We start from the raw sequence: 20261 nt of genomic DNA, 5'->3' as shown, positions 1-20261 counted from the left end.
GACTGTGTTTTATACCTACCATGACCTTACATTTTGGACTCTCTGGATAGTTGTATTACAAATATTCTCCTCAGCACAAGGATGGAGCAAATTGTTAAAGGCACTGAACAGATAATTGCTGATGATATTTTTCTTCTTTGAACCTTCAGATGACTATATGCAGACCTCTCCTGTAGTATTCATCTTTTACTATTTATAATTGTTCACCTTCTCTCTTCTTCATACACATGTACACACTCACCTCCACCACCACAAACACTAGGTTTCAAACTCCTTGAGGACAAGGACAATTTCTTCTTCCTTCCCAGGGTTAAGAACCACTGACAGATGGCTCTCCCATGGTCAGATTTTTTTATGTCCACCATAAATAGGAGTGGAAGGAAAGAAAGAAGGAAGACAGGTTAGGTAATGGAGGCTTCCTGTGATACCTTTGAGAGAGAGAAAAAGAGAGAGAGGCTGACTGAGACTTGGATTAGATGTAAAGTGTTTTTCCCCTCTAAGGTTGATTGAAATTGAAGCAGACTCCAGAAGTGTTAGGTGGCTATCCCCTTAAAAACAGGGTAGTCTAGCCACCTGTTTTGAATGGTCTGGGCATTTGCCTTTTCATTTGTACAAATGAGTTCAGTTTTTCTGATTCTGCGGTCATGGGAGAGAAGCACTAGAGTTGTAAATGCTGTAATACAGTTAAGTACAGGATATATATCGATTTTATGTATACAGTTACTAAAGTGTAAGGTTAAACTACTTGTCCCAATATTCTAGCAACTGTACAAGTATGTAGTCTGTTTTCCTGTTTTGGGAAGTAGACTTGAATTACAGTGGCATGGCCATATAATAAATGTATTGTTTATTATTGATAGACATCAAAATCTGTACAGTGTCTTCTGAAATCCATAGAATGTCTTACATAACTTTAGAGTTCCACCTTCCTAGGTAGTATTTCCTAAGCTCAAAATGGTTACATTTATTGTAGGATTACTTAGGTCTTAATTTTGCCTTTGCAATGGGACCAGGCTTCATAGTGTCACACATATAGAGGAATATATATGGAAGGACAGCATTTGGTCCCAAGGAATGCCAAACCTTTAGGATTACCCAGTTTAGTAAGACCCTGACATTGGAGTGTAGGTTATGAAAAAGTCCTAATGATGATGCCACCACATTGAGAGAAAGAGAGTGGAAATACCACAGACTTCTGAATTAAAAGATGAGTTATTATTTCTTTTGTGGTCTTTCTTGCTTAAGTAACTTACTTCTTCTTTTTGAAATATGTGTTTGAACAAGTGAGAAAGTACACCTGTCAAGAGATTAACCAGCTGAGAACCATTGTCAGCATTAATTTTCCTTTAATAAATGACTCTGTGAAGCTGTTTAGCAATCTGTAATCTAGATACAAAGCTATTGACCTATGATGGATAGTGCCGGATTTGTTTGTAAGCTTTGACTTAAATCGTCTACTTAATTTTCCTAGGTCAGATCAACAGGATTAGGAGTAAGGATGGTTATGTGGTTTGAATAAAAATGGCTATAGAAATTGAGCAAAATAATTGTAAAACAGTAATAATGATCTACCATCTTAGTGAAGTAAATTAGAAACTAACAAAGTGACAGACACTTAAACTTCAACATTCTCAGAATGTTCAAAGGACACAGACTGGCTAATTAAAAGCATTTGTTATAATTGGGTTTTTGTACATAATCATTTCCAAAGTGTGTCTGAAAATATTGTGAAATAATGTAATTTAACCATATATGTGAGCATCTCAGGTTTTCGTAACACATGGGCATTCCCTCTTCCACAATTATTTGGCAAACATAATGCTGACCTCTTTTGCTTTTAATAATTAGTTAAAATAGCATGAACTGTAAAATGGAAAAGGCTACTTGACTTGGCAATAGCAAAATATTCACAATTTCAGTGAAATAGGGATCTCTTCACTTGGGCTTTTTATATATATAAACTATGTATTTCATTGAATAAATTAAATTAAAAAGTAGGCCATTACTTGCAGTTGTCTGTTCTAACGGCCAGGTTTGATACATAGCACAGACAATTACGATTTCTTTATTCCTAGCTGTACTATAAAATAAAGTGTAAAGGCAAAAACTGTACTAATATAGCTCTTCCACATACTTCCCTGGTTTTGATCAACAAAACCTAACTTGAAAGCTATGAATTAAAATTTCTCTAATATTAAAAACAATAAAAATACTCTTGGTTTTGTTTATAGTTAATAAAAATTTAGATGAATGAAGCTTCCCCTCCTTTTTTAAGACAAATCTAAGACATGTTTTGTGCGCTAACCAATCATTTCAATCAATGAATATGCATCAGACCTTTGTTTAGAGCTACGAAGGAGTAGCCAAACCAAAGCTTATTTCTTCCTCCTGCTCATATCACTAGGAATGAATTGCCCAAAAAGTATATAGCAAGAGGGAAAAGAAAAATCAAATAATATTGGAAAGTGCACATCAGAATAATCAGTCTAAATAAGCAACTGTTTTCTTTACCTTAAAACGGACTCTGGCCATCTGAAAATGCCTACTTGTCTGGGGAGAAAGAGCCAGGTCCCTCTTTGTAGATCTCATCTGCAGATAGTATGTGGAGAGTAAGCTAATGGGCCAGAGACCCCCAAATCCAAACTCAGGCAGCAGACCCCTCAGGCTGTTCTCATACTGGTCAGGGCACAAGTTACCTTTTTCATATATTTTCTATTACTGAATAGATTTCTTGGAATAATAGGTGCACGTGAATAAAGTGCACATTTCAGATTCCCATATCTCTCATGCCGTGATTGTGCGAGATATTTGAGATGAATTGAGAATAAGAGTTTGAATCTGTATGTCCCTTTTGGTTTATGATTAAACTCCACAATACTTAATTTTTAAAATATTCTAGGAGAGGGGCACCTGGCTGGCTCAGTCTGTAAGCATATGACTCTTGATCTTGGGGTCATGAGTTCAAGCACCATGTTGGGTGTAGAGCTTACTTAAAAATACACACACGCACACATACACAGACACACACGTATTCTCAGGAGAGATTTAGAGTGTCTTATATGTGCCTGACATAAATACAGTTTGGAGGCAAGATATTTTTGTTTTGGGGTTTTCTCTAATTTTTACTACCTACTTAAACACTTGAAGAAATGTATCCTTTTGTTCTATCCCTTTACCCCCAAACCATTCAGGTGTGGGAGCTGCTCGGTCTGGGAACCTCACGTTTATGGTGGGAGGAGTTGAAGATGAATTTGCTGCTGCCCAGGAGTTGCTGGGGTGCATGGGTTCCAATGTGGTGTATTGTGGAGCTATTGGGACCGGGCAGGTAACATTTTCACATTAATGACACTGACTTGATAATATAAAATTGGCTAATGTTCATTTCTCTTTCCTGACCACATTCTTATTTCTTATTCCTCCCTACTTTGTTCAATCTATGGATTTTTTGTTTGCTCAGAATTTTTATTTTGTTTGTTTTTTTGAGAGAGAGAGCATGGGGGGGTGGGGCGGGGGAGGGTAGGGGCAGAGGCAGAAGGAGAGAGAGAATCCCAAGCAGGCTCCATGCCCAGTGTGGAGCCCAACTCAAGGCCTGATCCCACAACCCTGAGAACATGGCCTGAGCCAAAATCAAGAGTCGGATACTTAACCAACTGAGCCACCCAGGTACCCCTTTGTTTGTTCAGGTTTTCTTAAATTAATTTGGAATAAATTTTCCATCATTCCTGTTGGAATTAAGTGGACATCAGCTGATTAACTTATTAAAAAAGATATTGAAAGTTCCATCATTCAGATTCTAATACATCATCCTAGTGGCCACTGAAATCATTCTCAAAACTGCTTTCATATGAAGTGCTCATGGTGTCTGAATTGCTGTTATCCTCCATCTAATTACTTGCTATGGTTCTGTTTGTAATATAGTCAGGAAGAAGTAACCTACACACTTTAATCTTTTTCTTGAAAAGCAGATAATTTTCATTTAGAAATGTATCAATTCTCTAATCAGATAGAGGTGAATAAGAACACTGAACTCTGAAATCAAAGTAGTTGTCCCCCTCCCACCAACACGCTCGCTGTCACTAGTCTCCTCTCTTCTTAATCCTTAGTCCTGTCGCTGGCACCCTCTTTATCTTATTCAAGACTTTGGTATTGGGGTGCCTGGGTGGCTTAGTCGTTGGGCATCTGCCTTCGGCTCAGGTCATGATCCAAGGGCCCTGGGATCGAGCCCCACATCGGGCTTCCTGCTCAGCGCGAAGCCTGCTTCTCCCTCTCCCTCTCCCGCTGCTTGTGTTCCCTCTCTTGCTGTGTCTCTCTCTGTCAAATAAATAAATAAAATCTTAAAAAAAAAAAAAAAGACTTTGGTATTATCTCAGATACACCTGTTGTCTCCATTCTTTTGTCCAGTCTCCAAGTTCTGTTGCTTTTTGCTTCAGTGTCTCTCGTTGTTGACAGTCTTCACCATTCCTCACATTACCTGGTCCAGTCTCTCATACCTTGTGTACCGCTCGGAAACCCTGGATGCCAGGTTTACCACTCTGCCCAACACTGAAACCAAAACCAACTCCATTAAGATGTTTGTATCATCATAGACATCCCCATTCTGAAACTTTGAATGGATGCCTGTTTCCTGTCAGGTCAAATTTTAACTCTCCACCCTAGCTTTCACAGCTCTTGCCCCAGTCTTAACTATCAAATTTCTCACTATTCCTTAAAACATACGTACATGAGTCTGTTTTCTTACTGTTCTCAGGAACATCCCATGATCTGATATATTTAATCCCTCTTATATATTTACGTTTTTCTCTGCTCTCCTCCTTTCTCTCTCTTGCCTATTTTAAACTCCTGGCTGGACTTCTAAAAGATGGGTTTCAGGTTCCATTTCCTCTCTGCTCCTGCCTTCAGCGATCTTGGAATTCCTACTGTCTCTGTCTTATAGCCATACAATTTTCCACTCAGTTGTTTTTGTTTGTGTGTTTGTTGTCTTTATCTTCACTGTGTTACTCCATTGCCCCAATTAGAATGTAAGCCCCATTCCATAAAGAGCAATTGTGCTAGGATTTTGTGTACAACGTGATGCCTAGAGCTAACACTGCCATATGATATATATGTGGAAATTGTTAAGAGAGAAAATCCTAAGAGTTCTCACCATAAGGAGAAAAATATATATATACATGTATTTTTTTGTATCTGTATGAGATGACAGATGTTAACTAAACTTATGGTAACCATTGCATGATATGTGTAAGTCAAATCATTTTTATGCTCTACAACCTGAAGTTGTACAGTGCTGTATGTCAACTCAATATCAATGAGACTGGAAAAAAAAGAGCTGTCATGCCACATAGATCGGTATTCCTTATAGACTGAGCTCCCAGGAGGAGCTTGGTCACCACTATGGGGTTCTTACCCAGTGGAAGGGTCTGCTACCAGATAGCCTGGTAGGCTCAGAAGGAGGCATGTGGCACCACGTTCCTTTGCCCATTTGAGAGAATCAACAGTTAAATGCTCTGATTTTTAGAAAGAAACCTGTGGAGTTGGGTAAAGAACAACTTCCTGTGAAGTACAACTTGAAAATAACAATATTTAATATGTACTCCATTTATTTTCAGGCTGCAAAGATCTGCAACAACATGCTGTTAGCTATTAGTATGATTGGAACTGCTGAAGCTATGAATCTTGGAATCAGGTTTGTTGAATATATATTTTCATGTACTAACAATTTTTATGAGCTTCCCTATTTGATTTTCTGATGTTGAAAAAAACTGTTCATGAGAGATAAATGAGTTGATCCAGGAGCATTTTGAAAGTACTTCATTATTGAACTTTAATAGACTTTGCTTATTGGACGACCAATAGGACCCTGGAGAGCATGAATACTCTTTACCATAGCCATAAAATGTATTGTGCTGTATGTTCAAAGTTACATTATCCTCCATCTCTTCTATTGTACTGAAATGCAAGAAACACTTCTACTATAAAATTTAAACGTACTTTGGCAGTGTAGGACAAATTTGTATAAAACAGCATTTTAATGTATAGTGAATTCAAGTGTTATCCTATCACATGACTGGTTTTATGTATCTACTTTAAATATAGTCTCCAAAATCTACACTAAAAAGGCTCTTGATTGTTTAGTCTTGGGATAAACTGGATGGCATTCATAAAGCTGCAACTCATGTGCATAATCCTTTCATTTTAACTTGTTTGTGGTTTTGTTACTTTAAATTAAGGATATATCTTTCCGTTAAAATAAAATGGCATTCATACTTTGCTTAAAGTGATTCAGGAATTTTGTTTCTCCTATGATGATCATCATCTTTTAGAATGCTTAAGGTTAATGTCTTAATTTTAGCCTTTAATCTTTTGGGTTAGGAATGCTACATATGATTAATCACCTAATTAGTTTTTTTGAATGTTTTGTATTTCATGATAATAAATATATGTTTCTTACTTTAGAAAATGCTTAATTAGCAAGGTGCTTTATTCAGGTGTTTTCTTCACACTTCCCCAAGCTGCTTACCAGATATATCACAAATCAGAGTAGTGTTTCATATCACTGCTTTTGATAAAAGAAATAAAAAGAGCCAAAGTGCTTGAGGTATTTTTTAAAACACAGTAATGGATTCACATTTCCTCTTAATTACCATATCAAGATGCCGCTGTTTATTGAATTGCCCTTGTCTCAGATGTTAAACTATCTTGACCTATTAAGTTGTCATGTTGTAATTGAGATAAAAGAGGAATTTGCTTTGCATCAGTGCTAATTGGTTTATCAATATCCTGTACCATTTACATTTTAAAATTGAATGTCTGTAAGATGGTAAGGCATATCTGTACAAAGCCTTAATAAAACTGGTAGTATACAGGAAGCTGTTCAGAGTGGTATGTCTGTATTATAGCCAGTTTCAGGCTATGGGTCACTTACTCATAAAATGAAAAACTTGTTACCAGTAACTTGTTTTCATGTCCATCCTCTAGACTAATTTCATGGAAGAGAAAGATGTAAATTTCTGGAATCAAAATTGCATACAAAATTAATTGGTGTTGATAGTAGGATTAGAGCATTAGTATGCATATGAATCTTTAGAATTTTATCTTCATTCTTCTGGGTATAAATGAATATCTAATAAAAAAGCAAAAACGTAGATAACCTAGGGTATACTATACTAGAATTTCCCTCTTTATCTTTGCCAGTTTATTTTATATCCTGCTTCATACTTTGAGCATTACTGGATCAAGGTATTCCTTAGGCATAATGATGTATCCTGTGGTCTTCCTCAGATAATTTTCCTAGTAAAACTCTTATTAAATGATCACTTGCTATTCTAAAATGAAATTTTTGTATGGTTAGTGCTTATAGAAGTCTAACTGCAAACACCAGCTAATAAAGAATAGTATGAAAGTCACTTGAATCAAATGAATTGAATAAAATGTATACAATGAAATATATACATTGACTACTAGAGTGAGTTTGTTATGAAAGAGAAGAGGAAAGTGATAAAAGTCCAAATAGAAATGTTAAGAGCAAAAGCAACAAATAGATTTTCCTTTATTATTGGCCTTAATCCTAAATTATGATACAAACAGCGTTTAGAGAGATGAACCTTTAAATCTTTAAGTTTTCCAAAACTGTACATACATAATGTATCTCTCTCTATATATAATATATATTTTATATATACTTATATCGGTATATATTTCATATATCACATATAAAGAATGTATACAAATTAGGAACTCCCTAGTTTTACTTAACTGTTATAATAATTTGTAAGTTCCTGGTGCTTCAGATTACATGAATGAATTGCTTATTTTCATAACATTAGGATTTTATCAGTTTATCTTACAAAGATTCTCAGTGGTTTGAAAGTCCTAAAAATGATTGCTTCTGGTATTGTCTTTTCTCCATGGTTTACAGACATGGTTTAAAATGACAGGATTGTTCTCTAATAGAGTATAGAGAGTGGCCACGATTTATTGAGCTTTGCAAGGTGAAAGAGAAAATTGGCATCAGCAAGCATAAATTCCCAAGTAGTAAATTCCCACAAAGTAGTACAGCATCAAAGTGGCTCAGCCACATTTATATTCTGTTCACTCTGAAGTGAAATTTTTTTAGAGCATTAATGTCAACATTTACAAATTGAGTCCCCTATTCCTATGAAGTGATCATTTCTGATTAATTTCATCCTCATAAGTCAGTATTTTTTCTAGAACACTTTCCCATTTTTTTTAAAAAATAGAATAAAATCATAGTTTAAAACTCTTATTGACCCTATGATCTTTTACAGTGACTCTTTATGGATGTTAGTGAAATTTTAAAATGCTATAAAAAAAAGTAAAGCATAAAAAATATGGGTATACAACATATTTTGAGAATCTTTTTTCTTTTTTTATTATTATGTTAATCACCATACATTACATCATTAGTTTTTGATGTAGTGTTCCATGATTCATTGTTTGTGCATAACACCCAGTGCTCCATGCAGAACGTGCCCTCCTTAATACCCATCACCACGCTTACCCATCCTCCCACCCCCCTCCCCTCTAGAACCCTCAGTTTGTTTTTCAGAGTCCATCATCTCTCATGGTTCGTCTCCTCCTCCGATTTACCCCCCTTCATTCTTCCCCTCCTGCTATCTTTTTTTTTTTTTCTTAACATATAATGTATTATTTGCTTCAGAGGTACAGATCTGTGATTCATCAGTCTTACACAATAAACAGCGCTCACCATAGCACATACCCTCCCTAATGTCTATCACCCAGGACCTTTCTACCTTCCAACTGGGTTCTAGTTGGGACTTAGAACATAGTTTTATGGCACTGAAGGTACCCTGCTTGCATTAGAGAAGTTTTGTTCCTGTGCATCACAAAGGAACAATGTTGATAATGGAAGTTTGGCTATTATGTTTTTATTTTTGCTCCACTGGGAATTGACTTTTTTGTTTTTCTTTTTTTCAGTATTGGTGGCAAACAGGTCATTCACATTACCAACCAGGGCACAGGCCCCTCTAGCAACAACCATATTGTCTTCCACCTTAAAAGAAACTTAAAACAGTTGAACCTCTGGAAGACTGTTCAAGATGAGAACTTTTCCACAAGCATAATTTTAGTTTCTTGGCTACTGCCCTTAGGACGGTGTTGCATTTTCATTTAGGTGATGAAGCCTCTTAGTTGTATACCCTAATACATATATAATAGATAACAAGTGGCAAAAGGTCTATAATAAAAGTTTGACCAAATTTCTTTTTTTTTTTTTTTAAGATTTTATTTATTTATTTGACAGAGAAAGATAGTGAGAGCAGGAACACAAGCAGGGGGAGTGGGAGAGGGAGAAGCAGGCTTCCGGCTGAGCAGGGAGCCAGGACCCTGAGATCATGACATGAGCCGAAGGCAGACGCTTAATGACTGAGCCACCCAGGCGCCCTGACCAAATTTCTTAATAAACTGATAAAACACCATCGTATTGGCTTATTGACTGTAAGTTCACTACCCACCTGACCCAGTGAGACTCAGGATGGTGGGATTTTGGGTGTCTGTCAATGCCTGCATCCCAGCTCTGCCACAGACTTAAGCTGTTCTCTTCTATAAAATGAGAGAAATAATAGCATCTATCTACAGGGTTGTTGCTAAGATTAAATGAATTAATCCATGTAAATCTTTTAAAACAGTTCCTGGCACATTGTAAGTGCTCAACATGGTAGTTATCGATGTGATTGATGGTGGTGGTGGTGGTTAGTGTTTGAATTGAGTTGTACCTTTAAAGCAGTTTCTTCAGAGCACTCCCCACCAGTTGGCATGTCTATTCATGTGCTTGTTTATTGCCTGTCTCCCCAACTAGAAGGCATGCTCCATGGAAGGGGTTGGCTTTATCTGTTCATTGTTGTGTCTTAAGAACATACCTAGTACATAGTAGGTACTCAAGAAAGATTTGTCCCATGAATGAAAGGGGGAGAGAGAGGGAAGGGAGGCACTTCCCCTGCCTCAGGTAAAAGTTACCTGTGTGTATGTGTCTTAACTGGCCCATCCCTAGAAGGTGGGCACAGCCTCTTGGCTTCTTTACTGTGTCTCCTCGGCTCCAGGCACAGCACCTGCACATGGCAGATCTGTGTAAACAATGATGAGTAAGTGAATGATTGATTAAAACTGACATAGTCTTAAGTGTTTCATTTCCAGATCTGTTTCTGTGATACAAACATATCAGTTCAGTGACATAATTTGCTTTGTTCTTACATAAAACCAGACAGTATAGATACTTCTAGAGAATATAAGGTGAACAAACTTTTTTGGTCCTTTTAAAAGCCTTGGTTACAGTGAAGGCAAACATCTGGATTCTCTTTAATTTTTTTTTTTTACAGTGTATGCATCATTTTTACTTCTCTCAAAAGTTCATTTAGAATTCTTATGATTTAAAGGTGAGTAGATTTGACACAGTGATGTTTATTTGAGTTGCATTATATATGCGGTCAGAGCAATGAATTCATTCTCTGTTTATATCAGAGAACATTCCAGCAATTGTAAAGCCACATGCATGCACGCGCACACTCTCGAACCACATCCAGTGGCAAGTTATTATGGGGACTGACAGACTGTCATCCTTTTGATGGCTTGAGCTGTATATCTCCTGAACAGCAATGGGGCTCTTATGCAGAAAGTATCATATGTTCCCAGCCAATTTACAGGGAAACAGCAATAACATTTTATCATGGTTGAGAGCCCAGTAGCTGCTTCCTATTAAACTTGCCCTTTCAGATACCTGTCTTGGATTAATTTGTTGATTTCAAATGGAAACTCAGTCTTCTCCAGTGAAGCATGACGTTCTAGGATAGACTCTCTGAATGACAATTACTGTGTATTCTAGCTGGTTTCAGACCATTACAAGCCTTAGGCACAGTGGAAGACAGAGGACTTCAGTAACTGATTTTAATATTATGTCTAATTTTAACTGTCAGTTATATATGTGCCAGTGGAAGAATTCTCAGAAAGATGAAATGCAAAACACTTCTAACTTGCTCTTTTTAATGATACACTTTGCTGTAGGGTGGGGAGTCGGGGGAGGAAAAGCGGAGAGGGAGTAGCCGTCTTCTAAAGGGGAGTCAGCACAGTGGGGAAGCATCAGATTTGCAAGTGAGCACGTAGCAACTGCCGCCTGGTTTTTTTGCGTGCCCCTCGGGATGCTTCTAAATAGTAATATGTTCACCAAACAGGGTTCCATAAATCAGTGCCAGTATTTTTCCTTGAACACTCAAGAAAAATGAAATGTAGGGTTTTACAAAGGATAATAAGCTTTGTTCACCATTTTGGTGAGTCCTAGAGACAGAGCATGAATTGCTTGAACAGTAAAGACTGTTGTGAGGTTCTGTTGAGTATAACCAGGTAGATTATGAAGAGAGGAGTATCTCTGCTGCTTTAAATGTGATGAGCCATTTTAAAAGAAAACCTAAATTCAGAAGCGCCTAAATTATATTTCAAGTGGAAGGGAAGAACCATGTTTTGGGGTCTTAAAAATGTTCCCTACTCATGGAACACATTAGACATAGATATTCTTGAACAGTTGTGCTTAGAGAATGTATTTGCAGTTACAGCAGATTAATTGATTGTTAATATCTTTGGGATTTTACTTTTCAGATTATTCCCTAAGCACATTGGCTTTATCTTTTCCCAAGTCATCTGCTATAACAGCATACTGATAGCCTCACTTTATTTAAAAGGGGAAAGAAGGCAGCAATAGCAAACTACACCAATAACAAACTTGGATTTTCATAAAGGAATGAATGAACTGTTGACTTTCTTTCTGGCAATCTACCATTGAATGGAATGTATGGCAGCTGATTTAGAGTGAATCTTCTCTGTTATAATCCTTAAGAAAACCCCTGTAATAACATGGGCCACCATATGAATTCACATATGTGGCATGCCATATATATTCCTTGAACCACGGCTACTTCTTGAAAGCCTGATTATATAACAGTTGTATTATGTGGTAAATGCATACTTATCCTGACTGTTAGCCCCAACCCCCTGCTGTAGCATTGGAGGATTGTTGTACTGCTCGTGATACTCACATTGGGAAATAAAAAGACATAGGTTTCAAACGCAGGAAGTAAACAACTTAGGCATGCCAAAATGCACAATCTGTTTCACATTTTCTTGTGTCTCTTTTCAGTCTCTTTTTTTTCTTTTAATTCTGGAAGAGATTGGTTCTAAGAAAAAGCAGAAGGCTTTTATGACAATTGTTTTATAATGGCTCTTTGTATGAAAGAAACCAATAAATTGCTGGGTAGAAAGTTTTATTTGAAACTTGATTCAGTGATACTTAGCAAAACTCTGCTTCCCAAACTGCATTAAGATACTCAGAATCAAATTATTATAGCATTTTGATTCTCTTTTTTTTCTGGGTCCACATTGAACAGCCGTTGATGCCATCAGCTCAGTGATAGAACAAATGATGTTTCCGCTTGGGCAAGCTTTGTTTTATCAGGATCAGTAACCTTATCAGCAGTTGACCCAGAACTATAATGCATGTCTCTGAATAGATAGCATATGTCACAGCTCTGTGCAGACTTGCTTCATAAGCAAGATCGTCTAATGAAGATTTAATAAATAAAGAAAAGTTTGCAGCAAGAAATGTCTTCTTTTATAATGATAACTTCTCTTAAGCTTGTTTTACTGCTCATGGCTCATCTCTTGCGTTCATTCTCATGAAAGCTAAAAGAATAAACATACATATAAATGCATCCACACGGACTCCCATGATGCATAGTTTATCTTTCTTTCTGAAATATATCATTTTGTGAGTGAAGAAGGTAGAATTTAGATTATCATATTGGTTTAAGGTTCTTATGTGACACATAAATGCAATAATATCCAAAAGACTAGAAAACCCATGTGTGTGATAAACCCACAAGACTTCGGCAGTTGTGTGGTGTTTGTTAAAAGTAGGATAGTGCAAAAGGTTTTCTCTCAGTGCAGAACTTTCTGGATCTGAAATGTTTAATCACTAGCTTTTAATACCCTATAATTTAAGATTGGGTTCTTTGCTTTCATCAATCTGCTTTGATTTTTGAAGACATATAATAAATGGAGAAAGAAGATGGAGCATCCTCATACGTAAGTAGGTCACGCATGACTTGTACATTTTGACATTTAACACTTCTTTTCTTTGACCTTTGACAGGTTAGGGCTTGACCCCAAACTATTGGCTAAAATCCTAAATATGAGCTCAGGACGGTGTTGGTCAAGTGACAGTTACAATCCCGTACCTGGGGTGATGGATGGCGTTCCGTCAGCTAATAACTATCAGGGTGGATTCGGAGCAACACTCATGGCTAAGGTACGGTAAATGCAGAGACGACCCAAGAGAGGGAAAAAGTGCTTAATGGTCTAATCCCTCACCCCCTTTTAACAAAGCGTATGCCTATCCTAGAAGGCAGGATTACTAAAATTCACTCACTCACTAGAAATCAGTTAAAACTTAGCTTTGATAAAAACCCTTATCTTGTTCATTTCAGATGAGAAGAATAGGCTGGGAGTTTTATTTTGTGGGTTTTGGGGTTTGTTTGTTATATGAGATGGCAAAATTTGTTCTTCATCAGAAATTTTCGTTAATTTACCAAATCCTTAGAATGGAAGCAGTAAGAATTTTCTGATAATACGTTGACATTGGATACACCCATCACAAAAGAAGAGAGGATCTTTCTCATGATACTAGATTTCTAAATACATCTTCCTGCTTTAAGAACATGTATTGATGTGTAAAGTCATTTGAAAAGCAAATTGTTGACCTCCTTCTCTTTGTGATCTCAACTTTAGAAAATACTTTTTAGGGGGATAGACTTCCAGATTTCTGTGTAGAGCTATTTCCCACCCCACCCTGCCCCCATAATTGACTCCGCTCCCCCCCATACAAAAGTAATAAAGCCTATACCCGGACACTGTATTCAGCTTATTTTCCTTTATTCTCCATGGCATTCTGCCCATTCTGTTTCTTAATATGCCTTGAATTCATACAGTCCCCTCCTCTGCCCCAACCAGTACCTTGGCTGAGCCTCCTTTAGATTATACCATGTCAGCCCTTTACTGGTCTCCTTGCCTTTCATAGTCCTCTTCGATTCATTTTCTACATCATGGGGAACGAGTGGGCTCCCTGAGATGTAAAAACCCGAGTGTGCCTTTTCTCCTACTAAGTCTGTCTCATGGTTTCCAATCATTTGTAGATGAAAGTCTGTCTCTACGAGTTGTCTTACAAAGCCCTCGATGATTTTAGCCTTTGCTTGTCCCACCAGCTCGTTTCTGCCCTCGCAGCCCCTCTCTTTGCTTCAGTCATACTGAACTCTGCCCCTTGTTGTCTCTCACTTGCAAACCTCCAGGCTGGCTGTTCCCTTGCCTGCACCCCATTTGCCCTTGCCCCCTCCATCCCAGCTTCTGGCACACTTCCTGGCGTATCATCATCACGCTTTAAATATTTATTGGATAAAGCAGTGTTTGAACTATTTCTTATTTTGCAGTTTGATTTCTCCTCATGTTTCATTTAAGAAAATACTTATTTTTATGCCAGTCTGTATCCTGTATTTAGATTTGCATGTCCTCCACACAGGCTTTTGTAATTGTGCTGTGTGGTTGTTGTTAGAAACAGGAAGTAGCTCCCTAAGTGTATTGTTTTCATTGAAGCTGCAGGTGATTTATTAGAGCACATGGAAGGATGGAAGAATCACATTTATGCTCAGTTTCCGTTCTGTCTCCATATGAAGTGAGTTGTGAGCCGCTAGCTTACTCAGTTCCTGTAATACTGCTGATGGTCAGAGCAGAGGAAGCAGCTAACAAGTAGAGTGTAGTAAGAGGTAGGAGGCTTCTCGTCAAAAGGGTCAGATGAATTTGTCTGGCCTCCTGGTCCTCTGCCGTGCTGGCTTTGTCTGGGGGCTCCGCTCTCGCTGTCCTCCCCGGTGTGGTTCGCCTGGCTTTTGCTGTCTGCTGCAGTGGCTCTGCCCAGGAAGAATCTGCCACGGTTAAGGTCTTCCCTTTAAAACTATTTTCTTGATAATAAATGATTGCATTTTCAACTAACAGCATGAGACAGTGCGGGAGTAACACATGGAAGTTACTGGTCTCCTTTAATCTCATTTCCTCTATGAAATGCAGTTGTGATTTCCCTTATAAAGAGGAAGATTTATTAATTTTGCTTGGAATGAGAGTACTTAGACAGGAACTTAAAAAAAATCTTTCATCATTTTGGATTGCTGTTAACTAAAACACACCATAGCTAATTAGATTCGTATAGAGAAATCGATGGAGGTTAAAGAAATCCCTATCAATGCTACATTGATTAAAGCAGTCATACCTGCTTGGGCAGATCAAGGCTTTACTTCCTAAGAGATGTTTTGCTCAACTGCCATTAAATGTATTGTGGGAGGGGATATGATGGTAGTGTGTCGTTGAAGTAGAGGCTTTTACATTTATTTCTAGGTCTCAGCATCATAAAATTCTATCGTGTTATGTGTATATAATCAGAACATAGTCAATATGAAAACTAGATCATTCTTTTGCGCTCTCCAACCTAGATGTTGGTCTGTGATGGCCACTAGAGAACAACATATGGAAAATCACGACTCTTGGTCCTCCCCCAGTATACCTCTTTCCCTGTAAAACATAACAACTTGGTCCTCCATTAACTTGTTGAAACTTTATTATTGTTTTATATTTTTTCCTGAACTACCTACTTAGCTCATGAATTCATAAATATTTTATTTGACTAGTGAAGTGGAAGATCTGTTTATTTTAAATTACATATCATAAGCTTCAAAGGATGCCTTCTTTTTCTAACATTTCAAGATAAACAAGCCTCTCAGACTTTGAGAGACTAATCACTTTTCTCTTTTTAGAATGTGCATCCTATCAGGTAACAGGCACCAAAGCTATTTTACTGTCCATGTTTTTGGTTTTGTTAGGTTTTATCTGGGTTATGTACTTGCCCGTTGAAAAACTCTAGACTTTTCTTCTCGGTAGTATTGTGTTCTCTTTGGTGTGTTACGTTTAACTCCGAGTTCTTCTGTTCCAGTTAACTAGGTTAAAAGTTGAATGCAGTCTATGTAGATTTTCTCTACGTCCTTTGAAAATTAACTCATCTTATAGATATGCTGCAAAACGATGTCAACAAGAGAAGTTTGTCTGGGTATAAGCAGTAGTGCAGCTGTATGTTTGTTAACTGTGTGGGTAACAATTAAACTCCCTTTTTAGTTTGCGGAAGCTATAGAAGACTTTAAGATTAAGCAGTTTTTTCAAATCTGTTGTCTACCTGTGAAAGTCATACAAATAAGCACAAAGTCCTGTTTGCACCTATACCATCATACATATTCAAGAGACTTATTTTTTCTTTGAATAATTTTTTCCTTTGAGTGGAGCATATCAATAAATGCTCCATTATCAAAGACTTCCTCAGAAAGTAAAAATATTTCTCATCTTGCTTCTTCTTTTACCCTTTCATTGTTTGCTGGCTTTTCCATTGGTGGGAGAAGTGAGGATGGTAATGGTAAGAAGACCTAGTTGGTTTTGACACTAGTTTGCAGCTCTTATAAAATCACAAAAAAAATGAAATATTATTCCAATTATCCAAGACTTCATTGTCTTCCATCAACCTCAGATAGTTCAGGTTTGGACAAGATTCCATTTTTTTGGTAGTGGATATTCATTAGCTACCGGTTAACTATAAAAGATTTATAATGTTAACTTTGTCTACTTTTTTTTTTAATTTTTAAAATATTTTATTTATTTATTTGACAGAGAGAGAGAGAGCACAAGCAGGGGAAGTGGCAGGCAGAGGGAGAAGCAGGCTTCCTGCTGAGCAGGGAGCCCGAAGCGGGGCTCTACCCCAGGACCCTGGGATCATGACCTGAGCCGAAGGCAGCCGCTCAACTGGACTGAGCCACCCAGGCACCCCACTTTTGTCTACTTTTAAACAGCCATAAGTTTTCTGAAACCCTCAGAATGAAGCATTAACTTGCTGAGATGTTAACTGTCACGAAGGCAGATGTCCCATTGCACTTAAAATCCAAACTCCTTACCAAATGCATTAAAGATGCTGTGTTTTACCTGTGTCCATCCTGGACTCATTTCCCTCTCCAGCCCCCTGGCTCACATTCAGCCTCATTGGCCTGCTTGCTATTTCTTGAATACCCAAGCCATGTCCCCCAACATGGACTTTACCTTGCTGTTCCATCTACCTGAAACTCTCTTCCCCCTACTCTCCAAAGAACTCACTACTCCCTAACATTCAATTTGTAGATCAGGTGTCTCCACCTCAGAGAGATCTTCCCTAAACATTTCATCTACTAGGACTCCCTTCCTTCCACCCAACCCTTGCTGTTCCGCCACTTCCCAACCCCTTGCCCCGCTTTATTTTTCTTCATAGTGCTTGTCCTTGTCTAAAGTTTTAGTATTTGTTCTGTTGTCCATCTTCCCCAAGCTTGATGAGAACAGTGACTGGGTCTTACCATGCCTGTATCGCTAGCCCTTGGAACAGTGCCCAGCACACAGCAGTTGCTAAATATTTGTTGCATAAGATATTGAATGGATATTCAGTCATAATGGGGTTTGTCTTAGGCTTCCAGGCTTCTGCAGATTTGAAAAAGCATTTCCCTCTGTGATCTCATCTGTGTAGTAACCCCTGTCCAAAATCAAAACAAAACAAACGGGTCTGGTGGAGTAGTGGAGAGGATACTCAGAAATTAAGGTTTCGGTCTGGAGCAGTTTTGCAGCTATATGAAAGTACTTATAAAAATATATATAACTTACCACAGTATTCGTAAGTATCTTATTTTTTCAGACCTCGTTTCTTCTTCTTTGAAACCAAAGCTTTAGGAGCCACAGTTCCAAAGAGCCTTAACTACCAGTCTCAATGTGTTTCCTCCTGCCCTTGTTTGATTTAGGATCTGGGTTTAGCACAAGACTCTGCCACCAGCACAAAGAGCCCAATCCTTCTGGGCAGTCAAGCCCATCAAATCTACAGGATGATGTGTGCAAAGGGTTACTCAAAGAAAGACTTCTCATCCGTCTTCCAGTTTCTTCGAGAGGAGGAGAGCTTCTGAGTTTACCCTTGGCCATGGACACTGTTGGACACCAGACTCTATCTTGGAGCCTCCTTATAGCTCACTCCACAAGTAAATGGGTTTAATCAAAGGTCAGCTGTCTGCTTTTGATTATCTAGGTTCCAGTGAACCCTAGGATTGTTGACCCATTTTTAACTGCTTATTCTTTTTATCTATTTAGCAAACGTGTTATCTGAATTTATTTTCCTGAAAGCCACTGATGGTCTCTGCTAACTAGCTGATTAACCTTTTTCAAAAGTTTGATCCCTGAGCATCTTCAGCTACATTGTTGCATACTTCAGTCAGGATATTATTTACTCCACTTCACAGATAAAACCAAATATTTTTCAAACAGGATGGAACCAAGCTGAAAGAAAAGAAAAGAAATTGATGTGGGGAAAGGAGGTAGAAAAAGGGGAAGTATAGTGAATGACTACCTGTGTCCCTCGGGAAGTTTGTCCTGTTAACCAAGTGGTGGTATTCTTGCAGTATTGAGGTCACTGATTTTCCAGGGAGTTGATAAAGCTAGAGAACTCCTTGCTGCATGTTTTATAATTTGGACTCTGTTACATTACCTTAGTCTGTCCTTGTTACAGTTCCCAATACTCAGCAAACTTGTTTTTTATATTTTTGCTTCCTTGTACATTCTTACTACATATTTTTTGACTTCAAAAGAATGACATCTTTAGAGCTGTTTCAGAGCCAATGATATTTGCTTTAGATAATTATTACATTATTCTAAATATAACTGTATTATTTTGAATTCAAATAAATTTCTATGCTGATAATACTTTCTTGGAGTTTTTGTGTTTTCCCAGCCATTTGTTGAGCAACCAAATGATCTGACAAACTAGTGTTACAGACTGATGGGGAAAGGGTAGGAAGAAAAGGAAGGGAGGGGAGGTCAAAAGGAACAGAGCTTCAACTGGGCAGTGCCAAGCCAGCATCCTGCTGGGCTCTGTTTGAATCCTTAATGGGCATTCATTTGAATGTTTTCTAGATTGTGGGTGCATGGGAATTCAGCCTGCATTAAATGGAATGTCCCCCAGTGTTGAGTGCAGTTGCCACTTTCCCTACCACAGCCCCTAGGAATTTTTGTTGATAGACCTAGACACCAAATTTGGCAGAAGTACTACGATTTTCATGGTCAAAAAATTCCAGGCACTGTTATAAGTGCTGGGGCTATGTTGATGAACAGAACAAAATCTTGCCTTGTAGACCCTAAGTTCTGGTGTCTCATGTGTGTGTGTGAGGGGATGTGACAGACAAGAAATAAATGTTTAATGAATATGTCAGGTAATAATAAGGAAAGAAGGCAGGAAAAGGGGGATGGATGGGAAGTGCCCAGTGTGTTTTGTTAGGGTGGTAAGATGGCATTTGAACAGAGATAACATGGAAGTGAGGGAACAAGCCATGCAGGTATCTGAGGAAAGAATATTCTAGGAACAGGGAACAGAACGTATAAAGGCACAGAGGTAGGATAATGTTAGATATGAGGAATAACAAGGAGGCTCTAAGTGAAGTCATGAGATGAGAGCCAGAACTTGTAGGGCCTTGTAGGCTATGTTAGGATATTGGCTTTTATTCTTTTTTATTTATTTTTTATTTTTATTTTTATTTACTTATTTTTTTTGAGAGAGACACACACAGAGAGTGATGTGGGGAGGGGCAGAGGGAGAGGGAGAAATTTTAGCAGACTTTGTGCTCAGCACAGAGCCTGATTCAGGGCTCTATCTCAAGACCCTGAGATCACGACCTGAGCCGAAACCAAGAGTCGGACACTCAACCAGCCAAGCCACCCAGGCACCCCTTGGCTTTTATTCTGAGCAAAATCAACATTGTATCAGTTAGCCAAAGCAAAAGCTAACTGCTACATTGCCACCCCAAAACTTAGTGGCTTCAAATAACAGATGTCTATTATTTTTCAAGATTCTCTAGGTTGGCTATATTCTTCTACAGCGGGCCCACTCCTCTGGAGCTGGAGGGTCTAGTTTGGCCTCACTCAGCTGGGACAGCTAGAATGGTTGGGGCTTCTCTCCACATGGTCCAGGAGGTTAATCTGAATTTCTTCACGTGGTGGCTGAAAGGCTGTCAACAGCAACATAGGACAAGCCCCAGTGAACCGACATTTTGCAGGGTTCTGCTTGTTTCATGGCTAGACTGTCCCATTGGCCGAGGCAAGTCACA

The 20261-nt window shown here is 38.2% G+C and overlaps 1 protein-coding gene across 1 annotated transcript in view; it reads left to right on the top strand.

Annotated features, from left to right (window-relative positions):
* HIBADH (3-hydroxyisobutyrate dehydrogenase) overlaps positions 1 to 18867 on the top strand; it is a 103971-nt gene extending 85104 nt beyond the window's left edge. Inside the window, 4 exon segments of the mRNA XM_027574251.2 lie at positions 3192 to 3325; positions 5607 to 5683; positions 13171 to 13327; positions 17916 to 18867. Coding sequence (XP_027430052.2) covers positions 3192 to 3325; positions 5607 to 5683; positions 13171 to 13327; positions 17916 to 18074 — 527 coding nt within the window. The 3' untranslated portion in view covers positions 18075 to 18867.
* The last annotated feature ends 1394 nt before the right edge of the window (positions 18868 to 20261 follow it).

This window comes from Zalophus californianus, chromosome 12 (genome assembly GCF_009762305.2).
Source record: "Zalophus californianus isolate mZalCal1 chromosome 12, mZalCal1.pri.v2, whole genome shotgun sequence".
Taxonomy (NCBI): Eukaryota; Metazoa; Chordata; class Mammalia; order Carnivora; family Otariidae; genus Zalophus; species Zalophus californianus.
The sequence above is the reverse complement of the archived record's forward strand: the minus strand, read 5'-3'. Positions and strand labels throughout refer to the sequence as shown.